Raw genomic sequence first — 15,050 nt, forward strand, 5'->3', positions numbered from 1 at the left:
CTCCCATAAAAGCAAGACCGGACTGAATGGTGGAAGATTCTTGCTAACTGCAATAGTATAATTGTCGGTGTGCTTGAAGAACCTGAACAACAGGGTTTGTTCTTTATTTTAGGTTGCAGTAGGTATGAGTCTGACTCCGCGAGCAGCCCTTCAAGAGGTCGACCACTGAGTGTTTGGAAGACACCTGTATTTAAGGAATCCCTGTTGTAACTTGTTACTTGCCTTCTTCACCACCAAGACATGGTACTATGGATTATTTTCCCCATCTCCCTCTCCCTGGTGTCCTTCACTGGAACATGGACTGTGTAAGTTTACCAGAAATTCACTCTTTCTCATTTGTCTTTAAACTGTGGTGAAACTATTCAAACATGTGTTTTTTACTAGAGCTGCTCTTTTATTCTTCCACTGTCCGTGTGCCGCCACGCATGCCAAGTTTAGTTTTACCTTGTGAACTTTCTTAGTAAATAAATCAGTTCATCAGTGGTATTCACATCTGACAGCTTGTAGTTTAAAGCTGACCATGAAGCTTTAAGTGTAAGGATTCATGATAATGTGACTCCTGCTTAGCACTATTGAACTACTTCATGATTATCAAGATTTGACATATTTGAATTGTTCCTGGCTCAGGACATTGAGATTCCAGTAGTGATAACACATGGCCTTAAATAAGAAAGGAGAGCTGGCAGACGTGTTTTTATTATACTATTTTAACTTTATGTAGGTCTTTGCTATTTTTGAAAAAAGCTCATCTGCTGCCTACACGTCATATAGTGAAACAGGCTGAAAATATGTGATCCGGCTTGTTTTTCCGTTTGCTTTCAACGTAAAAACAAGCCGGATCACATATTTTCAGCCTGTTTCTTGTCTTTACAAGCACACCGGACTTTCAAGATGAGACCACATAACTGACGAACTGCTTCTTGAACCTAAATATGCATATTTGTAAACTTTCTTGTTATTCATGTTTCTAATCATTCAACTCTGCTAGGAGGCTTTTTCCTCATTCTGCTTGTTGGTCCACTTCCATTTATGAGACATTACAGTAGTAGTGGAAGATGCCATATTGTATTTCTGTATTCTCATGTTCACATGCGTGCTTTTCTTATTTGCATATTGTGTTCAACCCTGTGGCTCTGGGCCTACTTTCAATTATATATTCTACATTAAAGAGTCAACCTCTGTTCTAACCATGGTCCTTTATTGCCACCCGAGGTTTTGATGAGTTAGAAAATATATATTTAACTTCCCCGAAATCCTACTACGTTAATATATAAGTTAATATATTCAGAAAAACTAGAAGATGATGCTTTTTTTTATGTTAAATTACTACACCTCAATAGTACAACAACTACCATACAGTAGTTTGAATCTTAATTCTCACACATCAAGAGCCCAAATAATACTATGTTTTTCACTTTCGTTTCATATTTTCAGATATGGCCTGGCCTTCGCTAACAATCATGTGTGCTCTCTCAGTGACTGGTGAGTTATCTCATTATTGATAATAGTTAACCATCATTATTTGGATGTGACAGAATCTCCAGAACTTCATTAATTTGTTTTCAGGGGTGATGACAACTACTGCAAAGGGAATCAGACCACCGGATGTTGCCTTGTTCCCACTATAAGGTGAGAATGCACTTCAGTTCACCTTTTGATTATCCTTTCCAATAGAATCAAATAGGGAGGTGTAATTAATTCAACTTAATATTTCTAGCTCAAGTGGAAAAAGCGCTCCAGAAAATTCACTTTTTACAGCCACAATCAACGCTGGAGCCTTTCTGTGTGAGTTGACCTGCTCAACATCTAACGCTTTATAAATGATGTGAGCGATATCTGTTTTAACCACTGTGATCTCCTCTTTAGTTCTGCTGTTCTGTTTATTCCACCATGCTCATATTATGGAGAGACATGCATGCCACTCCATGCTGAGCAAGTTTGCGCTTGTCTTTGGTGTGGTGGCGTCCTTGGGGGCATTCGCAGCTGGAAACTGTAATGTAAGTATTGCACATCCTGCTTTGTCGGTTTGAATACATTTAATTAGCAGCTTTAAATTGCTATCAGAGGGCCCATATAACCTGAGAGAGAAATTCATCTCACAGAACAGTGAGCAGAGTGGGGTTACTATCATAAAATACGAACAATAAAGCTGAATAGCTTCAGTTTGCACCTATGCTGAAACGGCAAACAAAGGTGGGTAATATTTGTTTTATGTCGCCTGTAGTCATTAGTTAGAGCAGAAGCAACATTTTTACAGGCTTCTACACCTCTTCTACTGGTTTTAACACACGACGGATTGGTTTTCAGTCAACACAAATTTTAGACCCAAACAAATTGTTACCAGACTATTAAACAGGAGGGAATGGGAACCAGTTACAAATAAAAAGAGTTACTGTGAAATTAAAGTTATATATTTTTTTATACCAAAATTCACCACTCAAACGCTGAGTCTATGCCTCTCCAATTTATCAGGTGACATAGTTGTTAGGGGTTGTTTCAATTAATCGTTGACCTTCTGTTTACCCACACAGCCCGGTTACCTGGCACTGCTTCACTACCTCGGCGCTGCCCTGAGCTTCATGTGCATCTGCTTCTACACCGTCCTGCTCACTGCACTGACCGGGAAGTGTGTGCTGACCGGATATGAGAAGATGCTCTACCCGTTCCGCGTCACCTCCACTGTGATTCAAACCATCGTCACCATCTGCTGTATCCTTTCATGAATTAAATATTTTTGTGTAGTAGGTATTTGACACACATTTTCTTGTTAAGGGAAGTTAGGATGAAAGGTGTGCAGTGAGTTGTGACATTTCTGCAACAGACTTCAGTTACACTCTCTAGCTGCTCTATAGCATGACGAGTACATTCCCTTTGTGCCATGTTTGGGTCCAGGCTGCTGCTCTTGTTTACAAAGTGTGACAGGCCACAACACTCTCCATCACAGATGTAAATTAGAATCAATGGGATTTCAATCTTTCATCTTATTTACATCTAAACTCTGTACCAGGTGTGGGTTGAATGTCATTAGTTGGAGATGTACCTCTAAATTTGGCCATTGAACCTCTCTGCCCCTAGTTTGAAGTGGCTCAAATGTAGTGCATTACCTATATAAACACTAGCCCAGTTGTGTAAGAGCATATTGTAATACAGGATGAAAAAAGGGGACATGCCTCCTTGTACTTTGTATGACGTGTTTAGGCTGTTCCCCAATGCTCCTGAACAGGTCTCCACTCGGTTGAGAAGCAATTTACCAGGACAGGTTTTTACAAGTGACTGACCACAACTGTTTCATACATCCTTGACCTGAAACCCTTCAGATAGTGTTTTGTTTGCCCAGGAAGAGTACTACTACGTTCACCTGTCGGCTATTTTTGAGTGGCTGCTCAGCTTCAACCTGGAGCTGTTTGAGCTCAGCTTCGTCGTGGAGTTTTGGTTCTTCTCGTCCTTCATGCTCTCAAATCTGTTGAGCAGACGAGAGGAAGAAAAGCCTTTGATGTTGACAATGTCCTGATATGAGGCTGCCAGGGTCCAGGTGAAGCACATGAGCAGTGACAATGGACTGAGTGAGACATCTGTGGCTGGACCGTGACTAGAGGAGCAATACTTTTCCAATCATTCTGCTAGAATGGATTTAAAGCCATTTATGGATTATGACCACTTTTATTCCACTCTTGCCTAGAATTTGATTATTTTCTTTACTGGGCATTACTTATTCTGAGCTGTAGTTCTTATTCATTATTTATTAAAACAAGCTTGTACAGCAAATGACCAAAACACATCAGTTGTATTATGCTTGCGTGAAAGCCATGTTGATGCTCTGCCAACAGACCAATGAGCCTGATATGTCTTACTCCCTTTTTTTTGTTACAATTTATTGAATGTTAATATAATCAACATTAAGGTTCTTTAGGCATTTGCGTATATAGCTTTGGCACTTTAATAAAATCATGAACACTGTAAACAGAGACGTTCTGTTATTCCGTTGCAGTGCACACCTTCAGATTTTTAAATTCCTTATGGTGTCAAAAGACCCGGTTTGGCAGGATGACTAATAGAGTGACAGACAATAAAGAATTCACTGACAAACATACTACAAACAATGACGTTAACTCAACAGGTGAATGATTCAGAGGAATCTGGTTCAGTTGGTTGTGTACAGTTCTGTGTCTATTCCATTACATATCCTCTGGTGTGGTCTGTTTTATGTGCGAGTCAGAGGACAGGTAGAATGAGGATCTATAAAAGGAATTCACCTTTAAAGTAACAAAAGCCATGAAAATTTACTTTGTTTCTCAAATGACTTAACACAATATTGTCTCAAAATTAGAACGTTGCTGGATCCAACTAGTCGGAACAAATCAGATTTTTCAACAATTCGGTGAGACACTTCGAAACCATAAACGTCCAAAAAAAATTAGACAATGTCGATCTGGTTTTAATGCAAAGCACTTAACCTTTACTTGAAAGAAGGCAATATACATCCTGGAATTACAGATAATAAAGTTACATTATGAGCAAAATCATTTCACAATGAATATCATCTTTCCTTTGCATCAACCAAGAGAGGAGTGCGACATTATCTACAGTTTTTGTTAGGAAGAGAACAGTGAAAAGCACACCTAATTCTTTCAGCATTTTTACTTTATGGTACACTGTAAAAAATGTCATATATGCAGATTTCCACATTATTGACAGTAATAACAAAACAAGAAAAGAAAAAAAGTTTCATGGTTGTCTTTCAACTAAGTAATTTATCTGCAATGCATACATTATAAATAAATGTAAGGGGAAGAAAAAAGTTCAAAAACTACTACAAGCAATATTCCACAATTCCAGCATGGCTGAAACAATAAGTGGCCTTAAATCCAAACCATATACTTTGGAGTGTGACCACAGCTTTTACAAACCTTTAAAGATACTGTAGATTATTCAAGCTGGTGTTTCTGAAAGCCCAACTCATGCTTAACACTTGTGGAGAAATCAAGTTAAAATTGCCCTTAAAATTTGTTCTGTGAAGATAAGTTGCCTACTTGTTGCCATCTTTACCTGTGAGGTGAGAAACTGTTTTTGTAAGGAGTGAGAAATTCAGCATGAGAAAAACACAAGGCTGTATAGACAAGAAAGTTTAGTTTTTTTGCAATTCCAAGCCATTTAGTAGTGAAAAAAAAAGCCTTTTTCTTAGCCAAGCTAGGGGAGGTCACTGGTGTTAATCACAGAACTCTTCAACTCTAAAAAGGAAATAATTTGTTTTCTCTAGCTCATGTGTGACATTTTGAGCCAAATACTCATTTCTGGCCTCCTTCCTATTCATAACCATGTGGTTTCTCACATTGGGGGAAGATCCAACTGTACACACTTTGAACGATTCTCTTTTCAATAAAAAGGAAAAGACACTACCGTAGTTGACAACTCAAATTATTATTGTGATGATGCGGTTTGGTAATTGTTTAAATCTAAAGCAAGTTGAAATGGAGTTGAAGGAGTTTTTCAAACGGAGTACATGTTCTTGGTGGTGGATCCGCTCTTGCTGGATGTGTCGTCATGTGACTGGTAGCCGAGCATGGCTTTGTTGGGGATGCTCAGGCGCTCTTTATAATTTTGCCTGTGGAAAGACAGGATCATGAGTGCTGTGTGAAGACTATTGCCAACCAAGTGTCTCCATCTAGTGATCAGCTACCGTACTTTCCATCACTTGTCTTTGCATTATTTCCTATTGACGAGATGACTCACCCTATCGTCATGATGGCGTCCCTGTTTTGGCAGCTGCTAGTCCAGATGGCTATTTTGTCTCCTTTTGGTCTGACGTTGACCACAGCGCCACACACATCTTCACTTGCCACGTCAAACGACTCACCGACTAAACACAAGAGCTGCAAAACACACAAAACATGACATGCTATATGAAACACTTTTTTTTCTCCATAAATCTCAACCGTTCAGAAGGTGAAGGTTCATCTGTTATTTGCTCATTGAAAAGAGTTGTCTTACCGTCTCCATCCAGTAGCGGTCAAGGTCATTGTGTCTCTGTTGCTTATTGAGAGTCATTAGCCATCGACCCCCAAGCTTGTTCCTGTCGTCCTCCCACATCGGCTTGATCCCATCCTGACACACAAAGTGAAAGGTTCAATACTTCACGATTGGTTTCTTGAAATTGTAGCACTTTCGTAAATTTGCAGTCATAAGTTTATCTCTGTTGCTCAAACGAGTCAAATGTTTACATGCTACAAACATCCCAAAAGTTGAAAATAAATAAAAACATATTTTAATATTTTTAAAAAGGCATTACCTTAAATAAACAATAATCACAGCCAAAGCCCAGTTTGCTTGGTTGCTGTATGTGGTTGTATAATCTGTAAGAAACATGTTAAGAAAATGTGTAAGAAAAGTGTTAAAAGTATTCAAAAATGTTGAATTAAGTGACAGTACAAGTAGATCATTCAGATTGATGGAACAGTGAAGAATGAATTTACCACTGAAGGGATACATATTGAGCTCCTTCTACACAAGCACCTCAAACTGTAAATGCTCTGGTGATTTACATGTCTTATGTGTCGAGGTGTCAGTTGTTTTCCTGTAAAAGTTGTTCTAACGTGAAGCATAGTAAAAGCTAGGAAACTTACATATTATATCTTAGCCAATATTTTTAAATACTACAGATGCACATACATTGAGTGAGATGAAAACAGAAGGAAATGTAAACATAAACAAAGAGTTGATGCACACTCGAGCTGCATCATCTGTGTTAGAAATAACTGTGACAATTTTGATAATTTATCAAAATTCAAGAAATCCCATAAGTAGAGAGAACTTACGCCCAAAAGTCTTCCACAGTGTCAAACTTGGAAATGAGACGCAGATTCTCTGTCCAGCTTTTGCTCTTGTCGTTTTTAAAATACCACAGGGCCCATCTGATAGGAAAACACAAGAATCAAAACACTCAGTATTTATAGGACTGTGGAAAAATGACTCAAGTACAATGGCAGAAAAATGACAATTTTTCTTTCATGCATAAAACACAGAAAGCCGGCAATCATCATGAGCACAACAAGTGCAGCCGTTGTTTGTGACGGCCGTCGTTATTCTTTTATCAATTCCCAGGAGGGATGGGGCGAGCAGTGACAGGACATGAGCCGACCCTGTGTCCCCATCCCCAACACAAATAGTAACCAAGCACCCCACCCCTGTGTCATACACATAGATACTACACTAGAAGACAAACCACAGCTTGATGCATGTAGCAACGCTACTGACACACATTGTTACACAACACAGATGTATCATTAGTAGAAATCAAGACACACAGGTGTGACTCCTCTGGTGAAACTAGACAAGGACAGTTTGTTTACCCGCCTAGTCGTGGCATGTAAACAAACATGACAGACAGTACGTCTGCCCGTTTCCTTCGGCGTCGGGGGCAGATTGTTTTGCCAAATGCAGGTGAAGCGATTAGGGGCATGAAGTATCACATAAAATTCTGTATTTTGGGGGGTTTGCTTTAGTTATTTAAAACTAAAAAGGGGATACTCTTCTACCAATGGTCACTATTGCCAAAGGAACATATCGTAATGAAAATGCAATGTTATTTATTCAGAGTTAGCAGCCTACTTAAATTGCTGCTGTTTCGAGGTGCAAGTGAACTGTGTTGCTGAGCTACCTGGATCTCAGCAATTAAGAATATTGGGGGAAAAAGGCTGTTACATTTTCAAATATATACTGTTGTTTTATTATTTAAAAGTTTGTATACAGCTCTTTTCACCACAGCCAAAATGGAACGGCGGTAACTGTACGTAAACATAGTCTAAACCAGGGGTCAGCAACCTTTTGTATCCAAAGAGCCATTTTGACCTTTTTCCACCCAAAAAAAATTGTCTGGAGCCGCAAAAAATATTTGATATCACAGCTTCTGAAGTTTTATATATATAGTCATATTATATATACAAAAAAAAGTTTGTTGTATTTATGAAATTATAGAACAAGTATAAATACAATTTTTTACATTGCATTGCTATTTTACCTGTTTATAACTATCAAACAAAAAATAGTAATTTGTCGGCTACATTAAGGTTAATTAAAAACACAACTATACAGACCTTCAGGTCTACCTATATTTGTGGCTCATGTGGTAGAGTGTTTGCCCTGTAACTGCAAGGTAGCAGATTCAATACCTGTCCTCTTCAGTGAGTTTTACATTTTAAACGCATATCTTTTGCTACGTTTACACTGAGCGTCCTCCTCACTAGAGCACCGCAAACGGAGGACGAATCCGTTTTTACTAACGGACGCCTCAGTGTCTCATGAGCTGACACAGAACCAGCAGCAGGAGTGGAGTTTGGAGACGTGATCCACTTCCTGAAAGTATATCTACTTTACTAAGTTTGCTGCAGCATTTGAGGAATCGCTCTTCTGCACTCATCTGCGCGCGAGGGCGGGGCTCTGAATCACGAGTAGCCAGCTGCAGGGGCGGAGGCTTGACAGCGACGTGACGCACATTTTAGTGAAAGAAATATTTAAACATTTATTTTCATTTTCAATGACACAATATCACCTAAAACTCCAAGATAAGAGGACTTCCCTTTAAAAGTTTTTCCACTGGGCAAAAAAAAAAAAAAAAGTTGTCTTTCTTTTTTTTTCTGTCAAAGCCTCAAGGAGCCGCAACAGACGGGCTAAAGAGCCGCATGCGGCTCCGGAGCCGCAGGTTGCCGACCCCTGGTCTAAACAGTGAGGGTGACGTAGTTCATCGGGTGCATGAGAACCAAAAACGTACTGCAGACATATTGTATTTGTGTATATGTAAGTCAATAACCAATGAGAAAAAGCAGTACAGAAACACCAAACTAGAATTTAGGTCATTTAGAAATTGACACAAAACAGTGTCACTATTACATCGTTTGTCCAGTAGAAATCGGACAAGTTGATTTTTCAACTGTAAAATGTCCAGCTGAGTTTCTCGATCATACACGCACATATATAAGGGATCAGCATCAAGATAGTTTATTTATGTTCAAATAAAAAATACAATTGGCTGACATTGTTATTGGATTTTCTTTAAACTAAATATTGGCATCAATATTTGTCTTAAAATTCAGTGTCAGTCTTTACGTTTCATAGAGTAACTGTAGGTCAATGTTTAAAACGCCAGAGGATGTGGGCTTTTCTCTAAAAAGAGCCATATCATCCATTCTCCATCTCTAAAGAAAGGAACAGCCATGTCTGGAAATAAAATCATGGGCGGGTCAGCATTAAGGATGGCGGGGGTTAGCCCATTTAATATAATGTATATTAATGCAAAACATTTTCCACACCATACTGAAAGTTTTATAAATTTATTTATCTGCCCTTTCGACAACTGTTGGTTTCCCTTCATTTCAGTGGCATATGAAATGTTGCATGACTTGAAAGTGATCATTGTGTGTACGTATGTTATAGCCAAGTAATAGAGAAGTGCAGCCTGTTCAAATGTGGAGATTCAACTTCTCAACTTTCGACAAAAAATAAAAGCAGATATGAAATAATATTGTTGCATTGCCAAATAAGATTCAAGTCTCTACAAGTTGGTGATTATTAAAATGACCAGTATGACACTTGTCCAAAAAACTGACTAAAACGGCATTGCTGGTTTGAGTTCACGGAGTTGTTTCTCTTTTAACAAGTTAGGCTACATTTTAGTCTTGCTTTGACCAAAGAAAAACAGCAACAAGACGAGACTCAACATGCACTCAGTTGCCAGTTTATTAGGTACACCTAGCCAAAACTAAGGCATTCTAATACAACAAATCCTACCTTCAGGTTATAATATTCAGTTTTTGTTGAAGATGTAATTAGAGATGTTGACTCAACTTTATCATCATTCGGAGGCTGTAGTTTGTGGTGCTGTTGAAATGTATTGCGTTATACTGACAGGTATTTCTATCATTTCTTGACTATCATTGAGGGTAGGCAACAGAACAGCAACAGATCTCTGTATAATGCAGGATATATTTATTGCAGGACTGTATTAGAAAGCATTAGTTTTAGATAGGTTTACTGAATACACTTGAAACTGAGCATATACTTTTAAGTAATATTTCACAACACACCAGTCTTACAAAAGTCTCATTAATTCAACAAGCCTGGGCTTCCCTCTTAGTGAAGACAGAAGCAACAACATCTAGCCCTGTTACTGAGACGTCCACCATTAAGGGTGTGACTGTGAAAGCATCACGATACAATTACGCCACCACAGTATGTTTAAATCAAATCTGTACAACTAAAACCGGAACGGCTAAAGCAGCAGATGTGGACAACCGTCACCTCCGAAGCGGGGCTGAACAAGCAGAATGGCCTAGAAGTGACTTACTAAGTGAACTATTCAGCGTTTCCTAAACCGACTGTACAATGCGACTGAATAGGTCGTCACCACTACAGAACTATGATAACATTTCTAAAAGGACAATAGTGAACAACAATTGCCCCACTAACATGCAGAGTAGGAAGCAGAATTCTTCATCCTCTGCTTTTGATTTAAACCTCAAAACAGACGATAAAATTTAACTATCAATTATTTATCATCATGTTCTTTTCTTTGCCATGGTATCTTCAACATAACACAAATATCCACTAGATGTCACAACATTAATTTGAATTAGGCTTAGTTGTTTCAAATTGTTTTACTAAAAATGTTATGCTTAAAAAAATATATAAATACAAAACACAGGTTACAAGGCGTTCAACATTCAACACACATCCTCAAGAGTCATTATTGAGAGGCAATTTGACTACTTTATATCATCAAATCCAGCAGTTCGCAATTCAACAGCATTGGCTAACATTCAAAATCAGTAAATACCCTTCCCCCCAAACAAGATGAAGACTAAATGCGCTCTTTTGTGCTATACATGTAGTACGCAACCTCTCCTGGCCTCTCAAATGTGTAATTAACATCAATTTAATAACTAACACGACTATTAAGCTTATTCTAAACGGGTAAACTGTACTGCCTATTCAGTTTTACTGCTCCTCCATGTGTTACATTATTAGATTCCTTTTAGAAATTAACTTTAGTCCCATTATTTATGTTAGAACATATGTTATCAAGCAGATATGGAACAGCATTTGTTGCAAAATGACATTAAATCTCCATTGATGTGAAAGTTTCGGCAATCCAAAAATTCTGTTTGACAAATTCTGAATTGCTGTTGGTGTTGTCTGACCGGTCTTCCATTAATATCAGAATACTGCTGTCTGTGTGAGCACATGCACCTTGCAGTTGCAATATCCCATCAAACGCAGCAGCTGGTTTATTCTCACCTGTTTTGCAAGGGGTGCTTGATATACTCCTCAGGATTTGCAACGACTTCGCTCTCAGTTGGTGGTGTTTCTTCAGGTTCAGGTGCTTTCTGCTGAGAGAGAAACACAAACAGCATATACTATATTACAATCCAAGAAATATATCAATTCAAAATACCTCATCCCTATATGTCTACTGACTACCGCTACCATAAAAGTGCAGTTTGTACAGGTTATATGGAAAGCTGAGGTGAGTTATGTTTTTATGTTTCACTAGTCTTGTGATATGAGGCTGGATGTGGTTACTGTCTCGTCACAATGCAGTTTAAATCATGTCTTCTCCTGATCTACACGTAAATGACCATGTTGTCAACCTGTATACCTGGTCCAGCGGATCTAATACCTTGTCATTTGCAAGAACCTTCATTATTTGGGGTGTTAATTGAAAAAAAAAGTCATTAATACTATTTTAGTGTATACACTTTTCGTAAAATCCTCCTCCTGTAGGCCACAACATCTACGTTACAGTTACAGCTTGTTTCTTAGCGACCACAGCTCTGTCTCCCAACCACATTGTTAAATATCTTCAAAAACATTCACACACCGTCAGTTAGGGAAGTTAACGTCGCTAGCATTAGTTTTAGCAGACGTGCTAAGCTAGCTACAAGCTAGAAAGCTAGATACACACGTGTCAAGACTATCAAACATATCATCAATAATATCGGTGTACGAGTATTTAAAGGTGCCGATGGTTGAATGTAATCACCGAGACACTGACTCCAATATCGAAGAAGATTAAAACAAATCATGGATTGTAGTTTGAATGAACGCCGTGCAGGCAGTCCCTCCCTGATAACAAAGTCAGGCACTGCCTTTCGCATGACATGCTAGCTGCTAACGTCCACTGAGATCCACGACAACGGACACGTCTGTGAGTAGAAACACAACCATTCCCCCAAAATGATCGGCCTGTTTATAGGAAGCAAGATTATATAACAAAGATGTTGGATGTAGTGCCGATGCGGCGAGTCCTTCCATGTACATTAGTCGGCTTTTTTTTTTCTCCATCTATCTCTTGTCTCTCTTACCGGCTCGGATGTCGCCATCTTGACTGTAGAAATGTTCTGCTCGTTCAGCGCTTCTGCGTCACACTCCTGCCACTCACTTGACTACGGAAGCCGCCGAAGTCCAGTCTAGTTCAAATAAAATAACACACGTCAAGCTCAATATATACTGTGTATATATATATATATATATATATATATATATATATATATATATATATATATATATATATATATATATATATATATATATATATATATATATACATATATATATATATATATATATATACATATATATATATATATATATATGTGTATATATATATGTATATATATATATTTGTAATCTAAAAGGATGTAGAATTAATATAGAACGTATAATTAAAAGTAGACCCAGAATCACAGGGTTGAACACAATCATTTCTAACATGGGATTCTATTTTCTGGTCTGACAGTGTTTTCCTTTGCTCTTACAAATCCACTATGCATACATACGTACCTATATGAGAGGCCCAAGATGCAAACAAATGACTGTCTGTATATGAGCACCCTTACTGCACACATTAATGATGGGGATTGGTGCTTGATTTGATTTCCAATTTCACAATCAATGCACCAGTTCCTTGAAAAGAAACATAGTGTATTTGTGTAAGATCATCACAGTGGATGAAAGCCCAAAGCCCATTCTGGCGTAATGTAAAATCAAGGCTGGTATGACAGGTCATGTGATTAGGATATACATGTGATCCCTCATTTTCCTGAGTCCTCATTATGACTGTTTTGTTCCTCATCATAAAGAGTAAAGTGATAACTCTCTTAGGTTCTTCAGATTCTGTCCACGGTGTAATCACTTCAACGTTATCACTCCAAGTTTAGCTAAATCCAATTTTAGTATTTGTGGCCTACACTACCCAGAACTGTATGTGAAGACAACCACTGTGTCACTACCTCACTATTCATTATATTGTACTATATAATGAGCCATAAATTGATGTTTCAGGCAGTTATGAATCATTATTTTGAGCCATCACTAACAGGAAACTATATTGTGCATACATTTTACAGTGAGACTTAGATACTCAACTCACTTCTTCCATGTAATTCTAAAATCCAAAGTTTCAACTGTCAGTTACATTCATTCTGTTGTGGAAAGTAACTAAGTACATCTACTCAAGAACTGTACTTTCAGATACTTGTACTTTACGTGAGCATTTCCATTTGCTGCTACTTAATATGTATACCTACATATACATGTAGGTATACATATTAAGTAGCAGCAAATGGAAATGCTCACGTAAAGTACAAAGTTCTTGAGATATTACGTCTATATATTAAGTCTCTATGATGTATACTATATAATTTAGCAGCAATTATTGCACTTATATTCATATATTTGATCAATATAGTTACTAATTACATCACAGATTCATATTAGTAATACAACATATAATCAGCAATTAGGATAAAATAAGATGCAACTTTATTGTTAGAAATTCACAAACTACGCATTATATAAAGTAATTAAAATGATCCCCACTTTTACCAGCTGGAAATAGTTAATATCCAAAAATATCCTATTTATTGGTCCATTAATCTTTTGCACTTAAAGTATATTTTGATGTTTAGACTTATGTACTAAAGTTTAGACTGCATGATTTGTACTTTTAATTGAGTATCTTTACACTGATATAACTACTTATACTGAAGTAAAACATCTGCATACTTCCTGCACCACTGCTTTCACTCAGTCACTACAGACTGCCTACTCAGTTGTTAATGCCACAGCAATGCCTTCACTCTTGTTATCGAACATAAAAAACATGCCAATGCGGCACACAGATGTTAAATGTGGGGGAAAAGAGAACACTGGTATTTGAGCAATACTTGATACCCTGAGTTCAAGAATCAGAATCAGTTGGACAACGTCTACATTACTAAACTGAAATTCCACAGGGGAGTCATACAGAGTGTGGGAAATTTAGAGAGGAAACAGAAAAAGTATTTTCTGAATAAGAACTAACTCATGAAGTAAGTTGTGTTTGTCTTGCTAGAAAACAATCATCTTAGAGAAATCAGGACGGAGGAAATCATGTTCAGGTCCAAAATATAAATATGACTTTATTTCACAATCCCAAAAAGAGATTAGCCATCAACATAAGTAATGCTAAATTTAGTCTCTTCTCAAGTCTAAACTGGATATACTTTGAGCAACATACAGTAATTCAGTTTCAAAATAAGCAAGATCATCCATTATCTAAACACCATTAACAATACAGTAAAAACAATATGGTTCACATACATATTTACACATTTTCTACTAATAAAAGTTTTTTTTCAGATTTTTGAATGCTGGTGCTAGTTCTTAGTTCCTCATTGATACAAAGACTTTCACTGTGGACTGAGTACGTCCCCCACAGTAAAACGAAAGACATTTTTACATTTTAACTTTGTCATGTGTTAAAAAATGTTCTTTATAAATCAAGTGATTTAAAAACGGTTTACATTCATTTCATTTTGTGAGCATGAAGTGTGTTTGATAATTGTTACAGTTTGGTTATCCATGGAAGACATTTTTTTTTTACTCTAAATGGACATCTGCACAACAATTCACTTTTTACTGGTCCTTGAAAAACATCATGATGATACCAAAGCATCTCAGTTTGTCAGCCAGTAATCATCCAGAGAAATTATAAAACTACTATTGCACTGAAGCATATA

The 15,050-nt window shown here is 37.5% G+C and overlaps 2 protein-coding genes across 2 annotated transcripts; one reads left to right on the plus strand and one right to left on the minus strand.

Moving 5' to 3' along the window:
- Window positions 1-184: 184 nt before the first annotated feature.
- LOC306747147 (transmembrane protein 150A) lies at window positions 185-3,523 on the plus strand. Its single transcript, XM_079230164.1, has 7 exons — window positions 185-305; window positions 1,435-1,482; window positions 1,567-1,629; window positions 1,718-1,785; window positions 1,867-1,997; window positions 2,532-2,709; window positions 3,318-3,523. The coding sequence occupies exons 1-7, from the start codon at window positions 241-243 to the stop codon at window positions 3,509-3,511; spliced, it is 747 nt and encodes a 248-aa protein (XP_079086290.1). The 5' UTR covers window positions 185-240; the 3' UTR covers window positions 3,512-3,523.
- Window positions 3,524-5,468: 1,945 nt separating this feature from the next.
- Window positions 5,469-12,371, minus strand: eif4e1c (eukaryotic translation initiation factor 4E family member 1c; the record flags this gene model as incomplete). Its single annotated transcript, XM_079229519.1, has 7 exons — window positions 5,469-5,602; window positions 5,731-5,870; window positions 5,989-6,102; window positions 6,287-6,350; window positions 6,813-6,908; window positions 11,287-11,378; window positions 12,354-12,371. 7 exons carry the CDS (start codon window positions 12,369-12,371, stop codon window positions 5,488-5,490), a joined length of 639 nt encoding a protein of 212 aa, XP_079085645.1. The 3' UTR covers window positions 5,469-5,487.
- Window positions 12,372-15,050: the final 2,679 nt, after the last annotated feature.

This window comes from Taurulus bubalis (assembly GCF_910589615.1).
Source record: "Taurulus bubalis genome assembly, chromosome: 14".
NCBI classification, from domain to species: domain Eukaryota; kingdom Metazoa; phylum Chordata; class Actinopteri; order Perciformes; family Cottidae; genus Taurulus; species Taurulus bubalis.